The following is a 13,502-nucleotide window of genomic DNA, read 5'->3' on the forward strand; positions in this document are numbered from 1 at the left end:
CTCCACTTAAATCATTCAAATGTGTCAAGTGTTGATACTTAAAGGGTAAGTATCAATTAGAGAACTCACTTATGTGAAACTTTACCCCTTTTCCAACTCCAATGCCCAGCAGAGCTCCTGGCCCCAGCAAAGAACTGCCACCCTAATGAGCATGCCGAGTATCATAGTACAGAATGGGACCAAGAGAAAAACACCCTTCTTTCAGTGCATCCCACAGACTGAAGCACGGGGATTCTGCTGGGCCCTCCCAGAGTCAGTTGCTCACATGGTAAGAACGCAGCTGCCTAGATGGTCAAAGGACAGATATACAGGAACAACCTACATGGAGGAGAGGGGTCGGGGCACAGAGAGGGAGATCTAAGCTCTTCACGCCTATCTTCCTGGAACACAGCTGCTGGGGAACGCCTCCTACTGTGCTTTCCTCTCGCACATCCTCACTGTGGCCATAACCAAAAAATCTGGAAATGCTAAAGAACTGAACACAGCTTCTGTAACTGCCTTCCAGAGGTTTGCCCACTTCCCTATGAATGCAGGAAGGAGGCTATGATTTCTCGCCATTTCCATAAAGGAGGCAATTTTGGGTGCTGATGACAACACTGGCAGTAATTCTGAGCATTCCTTCCTAAATACAAAGCCACTTAATAGAAGGTAGACCCTGATTTGGGAATGCCCTGACATCTAAACCATCACCCCAATCCACTGTCCATGGGGACTTTCCACCTTTCCCAGGGTCTTCTGCTGAGGATTTCCCTTCTCTCCTTCCTCTCCATCCCAGTCTACCTGATGCTGCCTAAAATGATCTTCCCACGGTAGATGTTCACTTCCTCTGGACAAGGTGTGGTCTGCAGTAGAGGAACCAGCAATATTGTTGAGGACAGGAAAGAGAATCAAGGCACACCTCTGTCATTTTCTCTGCCCCGCTAACATAAAACTGCTGGTTCCAGATGCCTAGTCTGCTAAGCAGCATCTCCCTCTCTACCACAGCTTCATTAGGGCTCCCTTCCTGGCGCGTTGCTCCTCATCTCAGAGCCCACTTGACACAACTCCTGTGATGAAACCCTAGAAGCAGCCAGAATCTGGCCTGCCCTTGGAATGTGGTCAAGCTACACTTTAGTCCTCCAGGTGTGACTTCACCTTGGAGGACTACATGAAAAATAACATGGAACAAGAAGGAGTCTTTTCCATACCCACTCCCTTTCCCACTGTCATAAGCAGCAAAATGCTTTGCAAAAAACTCAAAATGGACATATGTCTGTTTCAGGACAGCACCTTTGGGACAAACGCACTCTAGTGAAAATGCACCTTTCTGGATCTGATTTTTCAATTAAAAGCATCAGACCAGCTCTCTGCCAGATCTAAAAGCCTATGTGATCCTCCAGCAGTGAGGTGAGTGGGAAAACAAACAGGTAGACTAACCTTGAGGCTTTTGTGGTAAAGGAAGAGAGACTATGACCAAGAAACCAACTCAGAGTCAAAATTAATACCAGGGCGTTATGACAAAAAGGCAGAAACTTCTACTGTCCCTTAATTCAAAGTTACTGAGGCCACCTCCAGGCCTGTCCTCTATTCTCTTAGACTCCACCCTCTCGACCCTCACTTAGGTCTTTAAATACAGTATGGACTTGATCCCCAAACTCCCCCAAGGGTCTGCTTACGCCTTGGGGGCCACCTATGCTCCCTTGGGGATTTTTTTCTTAGAAACACAGCTTCACATGACAAACCTAGAGTTCTTTGTTCAATGCTATCCTGCAGGCACCATTAAACTGCCTTTTGTGCACTGGCCTGGAGCCCCACCCAGCATCTCCAACCCTGTTGCAATGCCGATAAAGACAGAGTTCCACACCAACAATTTACAAACAACCATCTGGAAAACTGCCCATTCATAAATGGGGACTGCTGGTGGTAGAGGAGCACTTGTAACTTTTAATGACCATTAACAGAATATAAAACAGGTGTTTACTGCACTATTTCTGGGCTTCAAATTAAAAGGTAACTAAAAGCTGCAATTTTAAGACAGTCAACAGCATGTATTTTAGCTCACACATCTGGCATTTGAATCTCAGAACTCTTTGGAGAAAGATCAGGAACAGGGAGGGAAGGTAGCAGACATGATTATGAAACTGCTGCTTCGAGATCTTAGACTCTCTGACAGACCCTGCTCTTTCCTATAATTTAGGGATCTGCCTCGAAGCTAATTTACTTCCTGTCCCCCAACTCATGCCCCCAAAACAAGACCCATAATTACAGTTCAACCACCAGCTATAGAGAGAATCTTAGTAGTCTGATGTGTACCTCAGCTGTCTGCCTACATGTGACATCAGTGACTGCTCTCTTCTCCCCAAGTCCTCAACTCACGCTCTTCAGATTCTGAACATGTGTGACCCGCCTCATAAGAATCAACACCCTGAATCTCTTGCTCTTTTTGACATGAACTCACAGTATTCCAGCTGCCTTCTAAAATGGGCCACTCATGTGCCATTCAGCAAATCGTCCTGAGGGAGAGGCACTGGTCCAAGGACAGGGAGACCGTGCCTTCCCTGAGCCTGACTAAGGCTGACCTCACCTCCAACCTCCAACTCAAATCCTTCCTTCTCTGTAAATTCTTCCAGACACCAATAAACCAATGTATGTGAGAATATACAAACTGTATACACATACATAAACCCGTGCCCTAGTGATGCTTTCAAAAAGTGAATTTTATCATCTCAACTCCTCAATGTGGCCTCCCTCATCTCAACCCTGGCTCCTTCCCCACATCAGCAACACCTGCTCTCCCTTCCCTTCTGTTGTCTTTGCCCACGCTGGCATCTCTGCCAACATGATCCTACCCCAGGACCTTGGAATTGGCTGTTTCCTCCACCTGGAAAGTTCCTTCCTCAGATTTGTTCATGTCCCACTCCCAAATATCCTGCAGGTCTTTGCTCAAGTGTTACCCAACAAAGAGGCCTTTCATGAGCATCCTGTCTACACCTTACTCCAGACTCACTACCTCCCCATCATGTCTCACTTCCTTACTCTACACTATTTTATTCAAAGCACACTATACATTAATTTATATAATTTGTTTTCTGCTCTTTCCCATTAGAATATTATAAGCAGAGACATATTTAGATATTCAAACTAGATTCTGAAAAATGATGACACAATTAAGATTTCCAAAAGATTAAATATAAAATTTTTATAATTTGTATAAATATATGTACTATCATAGAAAATGCTAAAGCATCATAGTTAAGTGAAAAAAAATTCAAGTTTCAAAATCCTGACAAGCACTTTTACTTGTAAAAATGTGTATACATGTAGACACTCCCATAATGATGTAGAAGTACATCCCTTGTCTCTGAGTGGGGGAATAAGTGGTGTGCTTGTTTTCTTTTTGATTTTCTTATAATTTCATACCTGTTTTACAAAAGTATATATTTCTATTAAAAAGGCAAAAAATTATGAAATATTGCAATCGATTTTAAAATGCAAATATAAACAAGTTAGAGAAAAAAGTAAGCAATAAATTTAGAATAGACAAATAACAAAACATGAATACTACAAATATTACACAATGGTAATTTCTTTGTATCACAGTATATACCACACTGCCAAATAAGAGCCTTATCAGCCCACCTAGAACAATAAAACCACCCAAACGATCCCAGCACACGCTTCAGCGCTGCCTGATGAAGCACAAGGCCGCCTTGTAGCCAGGGCCGGCTCCGGGAACTGTGACAGCCACAACAGCAAGGGCTGAGGGGCTGCATCTCACCTAAGTTGTTCCCAGTTATCAAAATATAAAATTCACAATATTTCATTCCTTAAGAAGCATGAGAAGCATGGCAGTTACAAAAAATTAGGATCTGTCATAAGGTAGTATCCACATTTTGCATAAATTTTAATTCAAAGAGTAAAGCAGACATTCCTAACATATATCTTGTAGAAATTATAAGAAACTAGCATTTGTGAGAGCATTCAAATACCATTTCATGTCATTTCGGGCACTGTCATTTGTGCTACTTGTCATAAAGGACACATGAAAGATAAGCTCCTTGAAAAGCATGCTGTACTAATGAACCCAAAACTCTACTTTGTAAACATCTAAAGTTTGGTTTTTGATTAAATCCCAAAATTCTAACAATCATTTTGGCTGGATAAGTCAAGGGAAGCAGGAAGAGGTCTAAGATAGCTGCCTTCACCTACCATAACCAGAAGTCTAAAGTTTATAAATCATGAAACAACAGTAAAGTATTATTTAGATACATGTACACAAATATCAGAAGAAACAGCTTAAATGAGATTAAAACAATTTCCCCTAAGAAGAGAGTCTCAGAAACAAGCCTACATCTATTAAACGCTCCTACAGCCCCTGCGCGACACCTTGGCACTATTTTAGGAGGGGAAGAAAGATTGTGCTATGTCTGCCTTCCCTCAAAACCACATGAGCGCTTGAGCCAAAAACCATCTTGCATCTGGTTCACTGCTGGATTCCCAGAGCTGCCTGGCGAGAGGGGTACTACATGCCTTCTTGTTAAACACTGGTGACGTTTCACATCAAAGGATCAAAATGTTTGGATCACGCAGGGGAGTTAACCAACACATCTTCATATGTGACTTTGCCAGTAAAACACAAGTCTTCCTAATCCATAAGGCATATTTCTTTATTTTGTACACACCTATTACACCCTATGGAGTTTTGGCTGGTACGCTACAGCTGGAAGAGACCTCAGAGATGAGGTCACCTCCTCCACTTTATAACAAGACTCTGAGAGGGCTAATGACCCACCCAGAATCACACTGTCACTCAAGCAAATGATAGGTGATCTCACAAAAGAGTTGATATTTTTGAGGCTCTGTTAACTCCACCCAGTTTCACATTATAGATTAATAATATATAAGCCACATTTATACTTATAGAAAGTTTCAAAATATCAAATTACTCTGCATTATAAATATTATTTGTATTTTATTTGTAGCCTTAATTGTAACTTTCTCACTTGAACAAGTTAACATAGTTCATTCTCTCTTTGGAGAATTTTTGACAACTCAGGGTCATAAACTCTCTTGGTTTTTTCCTCCTTATCTATATCCATATCTTTATCTACATCTATATCTTTATCTATATCTTTATCTTTCTCTTTATCAATATCTTATAAACAGATATTCACCAGGTCTTAAATTAGTCCTTTTTTTCTGAAATAGGTAATTCACATAATTTATGTATAAAAAGGTACAAAATTACAAAATGAAAAGTCGCCCTCTTGTCCCTCATCCCTTCACCCAGTCTTTCATCCCTCCAAGACAGTGAACACACCACTAGGAACAGACTTATTTTGTCCTCCTCCATTTTTCATATACAAATGGGACAATATCCACAATGGTTTGCATCTTGCTTTTTTTCCTTAATGTATCTTGAAGATACCTCCTTATCAGTACATAAAAAGCTTTCTCATTCTTTTTGACACCTATGTAATATTCCATTATGTTAGTACCACTGTGTATCAGTTAGACCACTCTTTTTTTCACCTTTGCTATTAAAACAACAATGCAATGACTAGACTTATACAGAGTACTCTGGGCCTCTTTGTAAATTGTATATGTCTGATGGAAGTCCTAAAGGGGACTGCTGAGTCAGAGGATAGGAATCTGTAAACTTGACAGAACTTGTCAAATTTCCCTCCAAAGTGGAATATCAATTTACACTTCCTCCAGTAGTGAATGAGAGCTCTGGTTCCCCCACATCAAATTCAAGTTTTGTTTATCAAATAGGTAGAATATGGTATCTTGCTATAGTTTCAATTTGTCACTCTTTTGAAGGAGACTGACCTTTTTCACATGTTTAAATTTGCGAGTTGTATAAATATATACACTTATTTTCCTTCTCTCAACTGCCAGGACCATAAATTCTTTACTGCACAGAACAGTGACCCAGGCCATCTGGGCAGACGTCCAGCTGCATGCCATTGTCTTTTATTTCCATTAGAAACCATTTTCTAAGGCAAGCCTTCTTTTATGGGTCTTCCCAAGTGAAGCAGAGAAGCTGTCATGTAATGCTGGAGGCTTTGAATTCAGAAAGGACACTCTGATCCCTGACTCTAGCACAGACGCTGTGAGACTTCTGATTAGCTACTGCACCTCTCCAAGCCTTAAATTATAGATCTGTAAAATGCAGTAAGTGCGGGACTTGGGGCTGATCAGGGCCTCAGTAAAGAATGGGTTTGTTTTGTCATCACTAATCTGCAGGGCAAAAAAAAAAAAAAAAAAAAAAACCCTTACTAAGCAAACAGTTGTGTCACTGCTTTGGAATACTTCCAATTAAATACCCCCAGGGGTTAAACACTGGGGACAGTCCTGCTGGAGTTGTACCATCTATGCCATTTATGCCTGCCAAACAGACATTAAGAATGAGTTATCTCTGGTCACAAAACTTCAGCTTGTTTCTCAATCAACATCAAGCTATTCTGTGTAAGGATCTCCACTCACTTGGAATGTTGATTCCTGAAAGGATGCCCTTTTCTGCCTCTAGGACTGGCCAAGCCTGCGGGGTCAAGGAAGAGTTGGAGGGATGAGGGGAAAGCATCTCCATTCACACTGCTGGTACAGTTATGATCACATCTCCCCACTCTCCCGGTTTGGCAGACGGTGCTCTCAAACCACGCTCAGAGGAAGGGAATAACTTGAGAAGATAGTTTGAAAGCCCAATTAAAGTACTCATGAAACAATGAGTGTGTTCTGAACCAAACAAGTCACACACACCAAAAACACTTTTGGCTTACAATGAGCTCATCTTGACAACAGAGATGTACACGTCATCTCCTCCATTAATTTACTAACTCTTTGAGGGCAGTTTGGGTCATTCATTCATCTTTGTGTCCCCACTGCTTGGCACCATACCTGACACATATCAGCCACTCAAATTTATGGGATGAACAGACTCAAAATGAATATGACTTCTTTAACTTTTATTTCATGCTGATCCTCTCTTTTCAGGAGATAGCATGAATTATTTTCCTGAGATAAAATTTACATCAGCCATGTTTTCTTGCTACCATAGTTGTACTGGCATTTCTGGTAAATCTGGGCTTCACTGTATTTCATCAGAACTCTGGTTACGAAATGAAATATCTTGTCTAAGGGAATATTATTTTCCTTTTACTTTACAAAATTTGCTATTATCCTTTTTACATATTTTCCACTGAAAGGAAAAAAGAACTCAAAAATGTTATCATTGTTTCAATAAAATGAGAAGTCCTGATTATATAAATCTATTGTGGGCCAATCTGAGGTACACTTGAGACTCTAACACATTTAGAGTGTACAACTGAGTTAGTTTTCAAGGAATGCCCTCAGTAAGAAACAGAATCCCTCGATTAGACATCGGGCAGACACCCTGTTAAACCCAAAAACAGAAATCTCACTTGAAAAAAAGTATGGTTTCAACAACCTAAAACAGTCTACATTTCTACTCTGCTGCCGAGAGTAGGTTCACTGCTTTCTGTTAACCTGGAGCTCAAGATTCTCAGAATACACACTGCTGAGGACTTCTGGAATTTTCCAGTCATCTTTATCACTGCAGGAATGAACTGCTGATATGGTCCTTCAACACCACACAGGTATCTCCTATTCAACTAACCTAGTTACCAATTATTTTCTATAGTGCTTTCAAATCAATGAAAATACAGTCACTATGAAAATTCAGAGAACAAAGCTCCCTTTCCTCACATAACTAATGCTGTGGTCAACACTGGTACTTTAACATGAAGGCCAACAGCTCTCATGCATCAGGGGCACTAGTGACATGTTTTATGAGAATATCTCCTGCACAGTAAGCCATTAGCATCACCCATTTAACACCCTCAGCCACAGTGATAAGCAAAAATTCTCTCAAATTTAAACTGAGAGCCAAACATTGTCAAGAGACCTTTAAGATCCCCCATGTTTCTAAATGCCCACTTCGAGGGTCGGGGTATCCTACTCCTAGCTGAAAAACCACTAAGTGCTTTAATGGCCATCAACAGAGATTCACTCCTCACCTGAGCCAGGTAAAGGGGATACTAAGATGAATAAGACACAGCCCCTGTCCTTGGGTCTAGTGGTCCCGTCTTACCTTATTTCCATCAATAACATTATAGTGGGACACTCAAAGGAATAGCCAAAAAGAATATATCTGAAATGGGAGACATCGCCATGCATTCAGTAACAAAGTAAGGAAAGGTCCAATTGACTTAAATGTTCAAATGGGTTTTGAAGGAGCATAGTTCACAAGGGTGGTAGGCAGGATGGTGTGGAAAAAAACCCCAGAGCTTTGGAGTCAGAGAAACCCAAGTTCAAATCTCACCCCTGAGACTTACTCTTTTCATGATTGGGGTAAATCCTCCTCCCTCCTGCCCATCTGGCTGGAGGTGTTTTGGGTTATCCCAATGACTGGAGGATGCTGTTGGCAATTAGTGGGTGGGGTCACAGATGCCAAATGTCCTGCAAAGGACACGAGAGTCCAGTTCAACAAAGAATCGTTCCACCTAAGTTGCCAACAGGCTCCACCACTCTCCCGCCCTGTTTCCTCAACTGTCAGAATAGTGATAAGCACCCCAACCTTCCAGGCTGAGGGTGAGGTCTCATGAGATGCTGCAAGTAGAAATACCCGGCCCCGGAACAAGCCCACAGGCAGCCCTTGACAAATGCTTTTCTCACCTTACTACCTGATCCCCAGTTGCAAATGTTGTACAGAGCTCATTTTAAACAGGTGCATCATGTGTGATACAGCAAAGAAACAAAACCGAGCATTTTCTCAAAGTGAAGAAAACCAGAAGGCACATATCCTCCAAATTTCACATTTTAGCAGTGTCTGCTTAACAGGCTTTCGCAAAAATTCTCTAACCTTTAAACCAAGAGCCAAACACTGTCTAGAGGCTGTTATGACCCAGCCCCCATCAATTCTCTTACTGCCTCTTTCACTCTGTCTCACTAAGGTATGTAGCCCCCAACAGATCATAACATCCTATAGGCCTCTAGTTAGCGTAGAAGGCCTGTTCCCTAGTTCTATCTTCCTAAGTTCTCTACTTATTGAAACACCATCAGTGCTGCGAAGGCCCAAGTAAAAACACCTCAAACATGAAGCCCTCTCTGTTCTCCCCTATCACTTCTGAGTCCATTCCCTGTGTGCTCATAAACTGGGCTAAACATTACAGCAGTGATTCTCAAACTGGGATCCACAGAACTTGGAGTTCTCAAGTCTCCTATGAAAACCTTAATTGTAGTTTTCATGGCTATAATCTAAAATAAATTAATATAAGCATTCCCGGGTCTGGTCAACCACTCAAGATGTGAGTACTGACAAGCAATTCAAGCGCCCAAACCTGAACTCACATATGCAACAGTGTTGATGCTTACAGGCCTTCTTTAATTGATGAAGGTTAAGGAGACTGGAACAGAGCAAACTCAATACATAAACAATGTGTTCACACCAAAGGAAGCCCAAATAACTTATAGCACGCCATAAAAGCAAAGGTTTTCCTTGGCTCCTTAGCGGAATACTCAAAAACCTGAATTGTGGCCTGGTACAGACATGGTGACCCCCAAAGACTCTGTGTTTGTCCCACTGGTACCATATGCATTTTGTGAGTAGCCAGCAAACAGTTATCGGGATAATGCTGTAAGTTTCACTTTTATTGGTCTTGTGATTATGTTTGTGTTTAATTTTTAATTCTGTTCTTAAGGAATTATTAAAGAATTCTGTTCTTAAGAAAATTTATGTCCCACTTTGTATTTGTACTCCTATAAGTTTCATAATAAAATTCACACAAGTCAACACTGGGAGTGCAGAAAAGGAGACTATACAATCCAAGTTCAGGAGAACGCACTTCATTTCAAGTACACTGAAAAATCAGAATGCAGGCACTAATCCTTAATTAATGTTAAGGGACCTCAGAGCTGCAGGCACAGCCTGGGCCTTGATACTTGCTCACTGACTGAAAAGTAGCAATGTGACTTTGGGCAAGTTTCTTTGTTTTTTATAGTAAAATGAGGATACTGATCATATAGATTTGTCCAACCTAAGGTGTAATTATATCATGAAAAGTACTTTGTAAATTGTAAGGTGCTAGATGCACGACAGGTGCTAGTATTACTGTTTTCAAGTGGTCTCCTCAGCTTCTCACAGTTTCTTGAAAGTAAGTACCCTTTTCTCAGTCCAGCCAAGCACTGCGTGTCTACTGAACCAACTCCCCTGCATCTAAAATCACCAGTGCAAAAAGTAAATCGGAGTCACACTAAAACTACAAGTTTTTACTGCTTCTAAGAGAAACAGCCAAAATGCTCTTGCATTTTGAAGTAAGATGACAGTGACAAATCGCAATTCTGTTTCCAGTCAAGTTAACACCGGGGTGTTGTGTTGTTACGACGTTCGGTACTACTGAGCGTTTCCATTTGTTTCATTAAACTTTCAGTGAAGGTTTTGTGTGTTTACATCCTTGAGAAGAAAGATTTAAGCTCACTGACAAGGTAAAACACCCACGCAAAGGATTATTTGCTATCCCCTTAACATCTGGCAAGTTATAAAGAAGATGAGGACAAAATTAGTGTTCGATAAGCACAATTAAAATTTTCATTGTCCAAAAGCCACAGTGTGAGCCCATCCGGAGACGGGAGAAGAGAAGCAGTAGGTAGACAGGAGACTAGTCGCTACAGCGGTTAGAGACGAGGTTAGATTTGATACATGCCTTAAGAAGCCAAAATAGGGCAAGAAGGCAGGTAGGGTTTCAGCACGATTCTGGCATGAACCTGAAGTTGGGCTGCCCCTTCCTTAGGAGACCGCTCCAGCGCCCACCGTCGCCGAGAGTACCTGGGGTTTCTCCTAAACGCGGCTGCCCCAGCACCCAGGCTGCCCGCGTGTCGCCCCGCAGGCTGCCCGCCCACGCCGGCAGACCAGACGCTGGGCTGAGCCCCGTCCACTGCACAACTATTTTTAACTCCTGCGTAACTGAATTTCCAACTCTCCCTTAACAGCCAGGGCAGTGATGGCTGCAGCCTCCCAGGAGAAGTTTTCCAATTAGAGCAGGAGCTTTCCCGGAAAGACGCGGTACTTCATTAACAGAGGGTCACAGAGGAGACGCTGAGGAACACACAGCGAGACGCGTCAGACCACGCACCCCGCACGCTCAGGGCGCCGCCCGGGCCGGGTCGCAGTCGGTTTCGCACCCTCTCCCGGAGGCCCTGCCCGGAGCGCGGCCCCGGAGGTGGCTCCGCGCTCAGCCTCCAGCCCGCTCCTCAAGGAGACTACACCAGCGGGGACGGACCGACGGGCAGACTCAGGTCAGGGCTTCCCACGGGACACGTCTAAGGAAACGGGGCTTTACGGCGGGTGCGGGAGCGGAAAAGACTGCGGCGGGGCCGGTTCCATTCCCGGACCGGGAGGGCGGGTCTGCCCCCGGGACCTCGGGACGCTCCCGAGACGGGGAGAAGGCAGGCGGCGGCATTCAGACGTGCCCGCGCGGAAGGAAGACCGCGACGAAGGCTTGGGGACCCTATCACAATTCTTTTGGAAAACAATCATTTTGAGAAAACTCCAGTAAGCTGGCAGAATACCAGCCGAGGGTGGCGCCCCCAGGCTTCACCTTCCCTGCTCCAGCGGTCTTGGGATGGCGTCCGCCCGCCCCATCACCATGTCCCACCCCATGTCCCGTCACAACGCGTCCCAATCACCGTGTGCCACCCCGTGTCCCGTCACAACGCGTCCCAATCACCGTGTCCCACCCCATGTCCCCTCACACCTTGTCCCGTCACATCGCGTCCCCTCACCGTCTCCCACCCCGTGTCCCGTCACATCGCGTCCCCATCACCGTGTCCCACCCCGTGTCCCGTCACACCGCGTCCCCATCACCGTGTCCCACCCCGTGTCCCGTCACACCGCGTCCCCATCACCGTGTCCCACCCCGTGTCCCGTCACATCGCGTCCCCATCACCGTGTCCCACCCCGTGTCCCGTCACATCGCGTCCCCATCACCGTGTCCCACCCCGTGTCCCGTCACACCGCGTCCCCATCACCGTGTCCCACCCCGTGTCCCGTCACACCGCGTCCCCATCACCGTGTCCCACCCCGTGTCCCGTCACATCGCGTCCCCATCACCGTGTCCCACCCCGTGTCCCGTCACATCGCGTCCCCATCACCGTGTCCCACCCCGTGTCCCGTCACACCGCGTCCCCATCACCGTGTCCCACCCCGTGTCCCGTCACACCGCGTCCCCATCACCGTGTCCCACCCCGTGTCCCGTCACATCGCGTCCCCATCACCGTGTCCCACCCCGTGTCCCGTCACATCGCGTCCCCATCACCGTGTCCCACCCCGTGTCCCGTCACATCGCGTCCCCTCACCGTCTCCCACCCCGTGTCCCGTCACATCGCGTCCCCATCACCGTGTCCCACCCCGTGCCCCGTCACATCGCGTCCCCATCACCGTGTCCCACCCCGTGTCCCGTCACACCGCGTCCCCTCACCGTGTCCCACCCCGTGCCCCGTCACACCGCGTCCCCTCACCGTGTCCCACCCCGTGTCCCGTCACACCGCGTCCCCTCACCGTGTCCCACCCCGTGTCCCGTCACACCGCGTCCCCTCACCGTGTCCCACCGCGTCCCCTCATCGTGTCCCACCCCGTGTCCCGTCACACCGCGTCCCATCACCGCGTCCCACCACGGCCGGCCGGGTACTCGCTTCGCCCCAGAAGTGGAGCGGACGCAGGTGTGGACCGGAGCAGAGTCACGGGCCGGGGTGGGGGCCGCCCGTCCGGGTCCCCGCGTCCCCAGATGAGGGAGCCGAGGGAGGGGACGGGCGCGCAGGGACCTCCGCAGCGGAGGGAGCGGGACGGAAGCGCCCGCCCAGAGCCGCCCGGCCGAGAGCGGCCGCCCGGAGCGCACCCGACGCCCCGCTCCCACCTGGCGGCGCCCCGGCCCGGAGCGGGCGGCGCGCTGGCGCCCGGCCTCTCTTCCTCCTCCTCCTTGTCCCGGGAAGCGCTTCGGGGCCCGAAGAGCCGGGAGAAGCTGTGCCAGGGGGCGCCGCCCCGCCTCCGGCCGCCCGACATGGCCCGCGGTGCGCCCGAGCCCGTCCGCAGGAGCGACGCGGGCTCCGACCCGGCGCTCAGTGCAACCCGGATCCGGCGGAGAGGGGTCCGCGGCGCCTCCTCCCGGCGCCCGCCAGCCCCAGGGAGGACGAGGAGCGGGGAGGAGCCGGGCGGCGCCACGCCCCCATTCAGACCCCGCCCCAACCCGCGCGGCGCGGCTCCTTCTCCTCCTGCCCCCGCCGGCCTGCCCGCCGGAGGGAGGACGAGGATGGGGAGGAGCCGGGAGGCGCCCCGCTCCCAGCCCGCCCCGAGGCCCCGCCCCAACCCGCGCTGCGCGGCTCCTCGCGGCGCCCCCGCCCCCGGGGAGGACGAGGAGGAGGAAGAGGAGCCGGGAGGTGCCCCGCTCCCGGCCCTCCCCGAGGCCCCGCCCCAACCCGCGCTGCGCGGCTCCTCGCGGGGCGCCCGC

The 13,502-nt window shown here is 47.3% G+C and overlaps 1 protein-coding gene across 4 annotated transcripts in view; it reads right to left on the reverse strand.

The window, feature by feature from the left end:
• The window catches only part of CRYBG3 (crystallin beta-gamma domain containing 3), a 106,926-nt gene extending 93,650 nt beyond the window's left edge, over positions 1-13,276 (reverse strand). For 3 of the 4 annotated variants that reach the window (XR_011529242.1, XM_070582899.1, XM_070582901.1), the window contains exon 1: positions 12,912-13,276. Coding sequence is in view for 2 of the 4 variants with exons in the window: in XM_070582899.1 (XP_070439000.1) it covers positions 12,912-13,057 (146 nt within the window). In the remaining 2 variants the exon portion in view is untranslated. The remainder of the gene's footprint in view (positions 1-12,911) is intronic. The other variant, XM_070582900.1, reaches the window with a different exon arrangement.
• Between the last annotated feature and the right edge of the window lie 226 nt (positions 13,277-13,502).

This window comes from Equus przewalskii, chromosome 18, assembly GCF_037783145.1.
Source record: "Equus przewalskii isolate Varuska chromosome 18, EquPr2, whole genome shotgun sequence".
Lineage (NCBI taxonomy): Eukaryota > Metazoa > Chordata > Mammalia > Perissodactyla > Equidae > Equus > Equus przewalskii.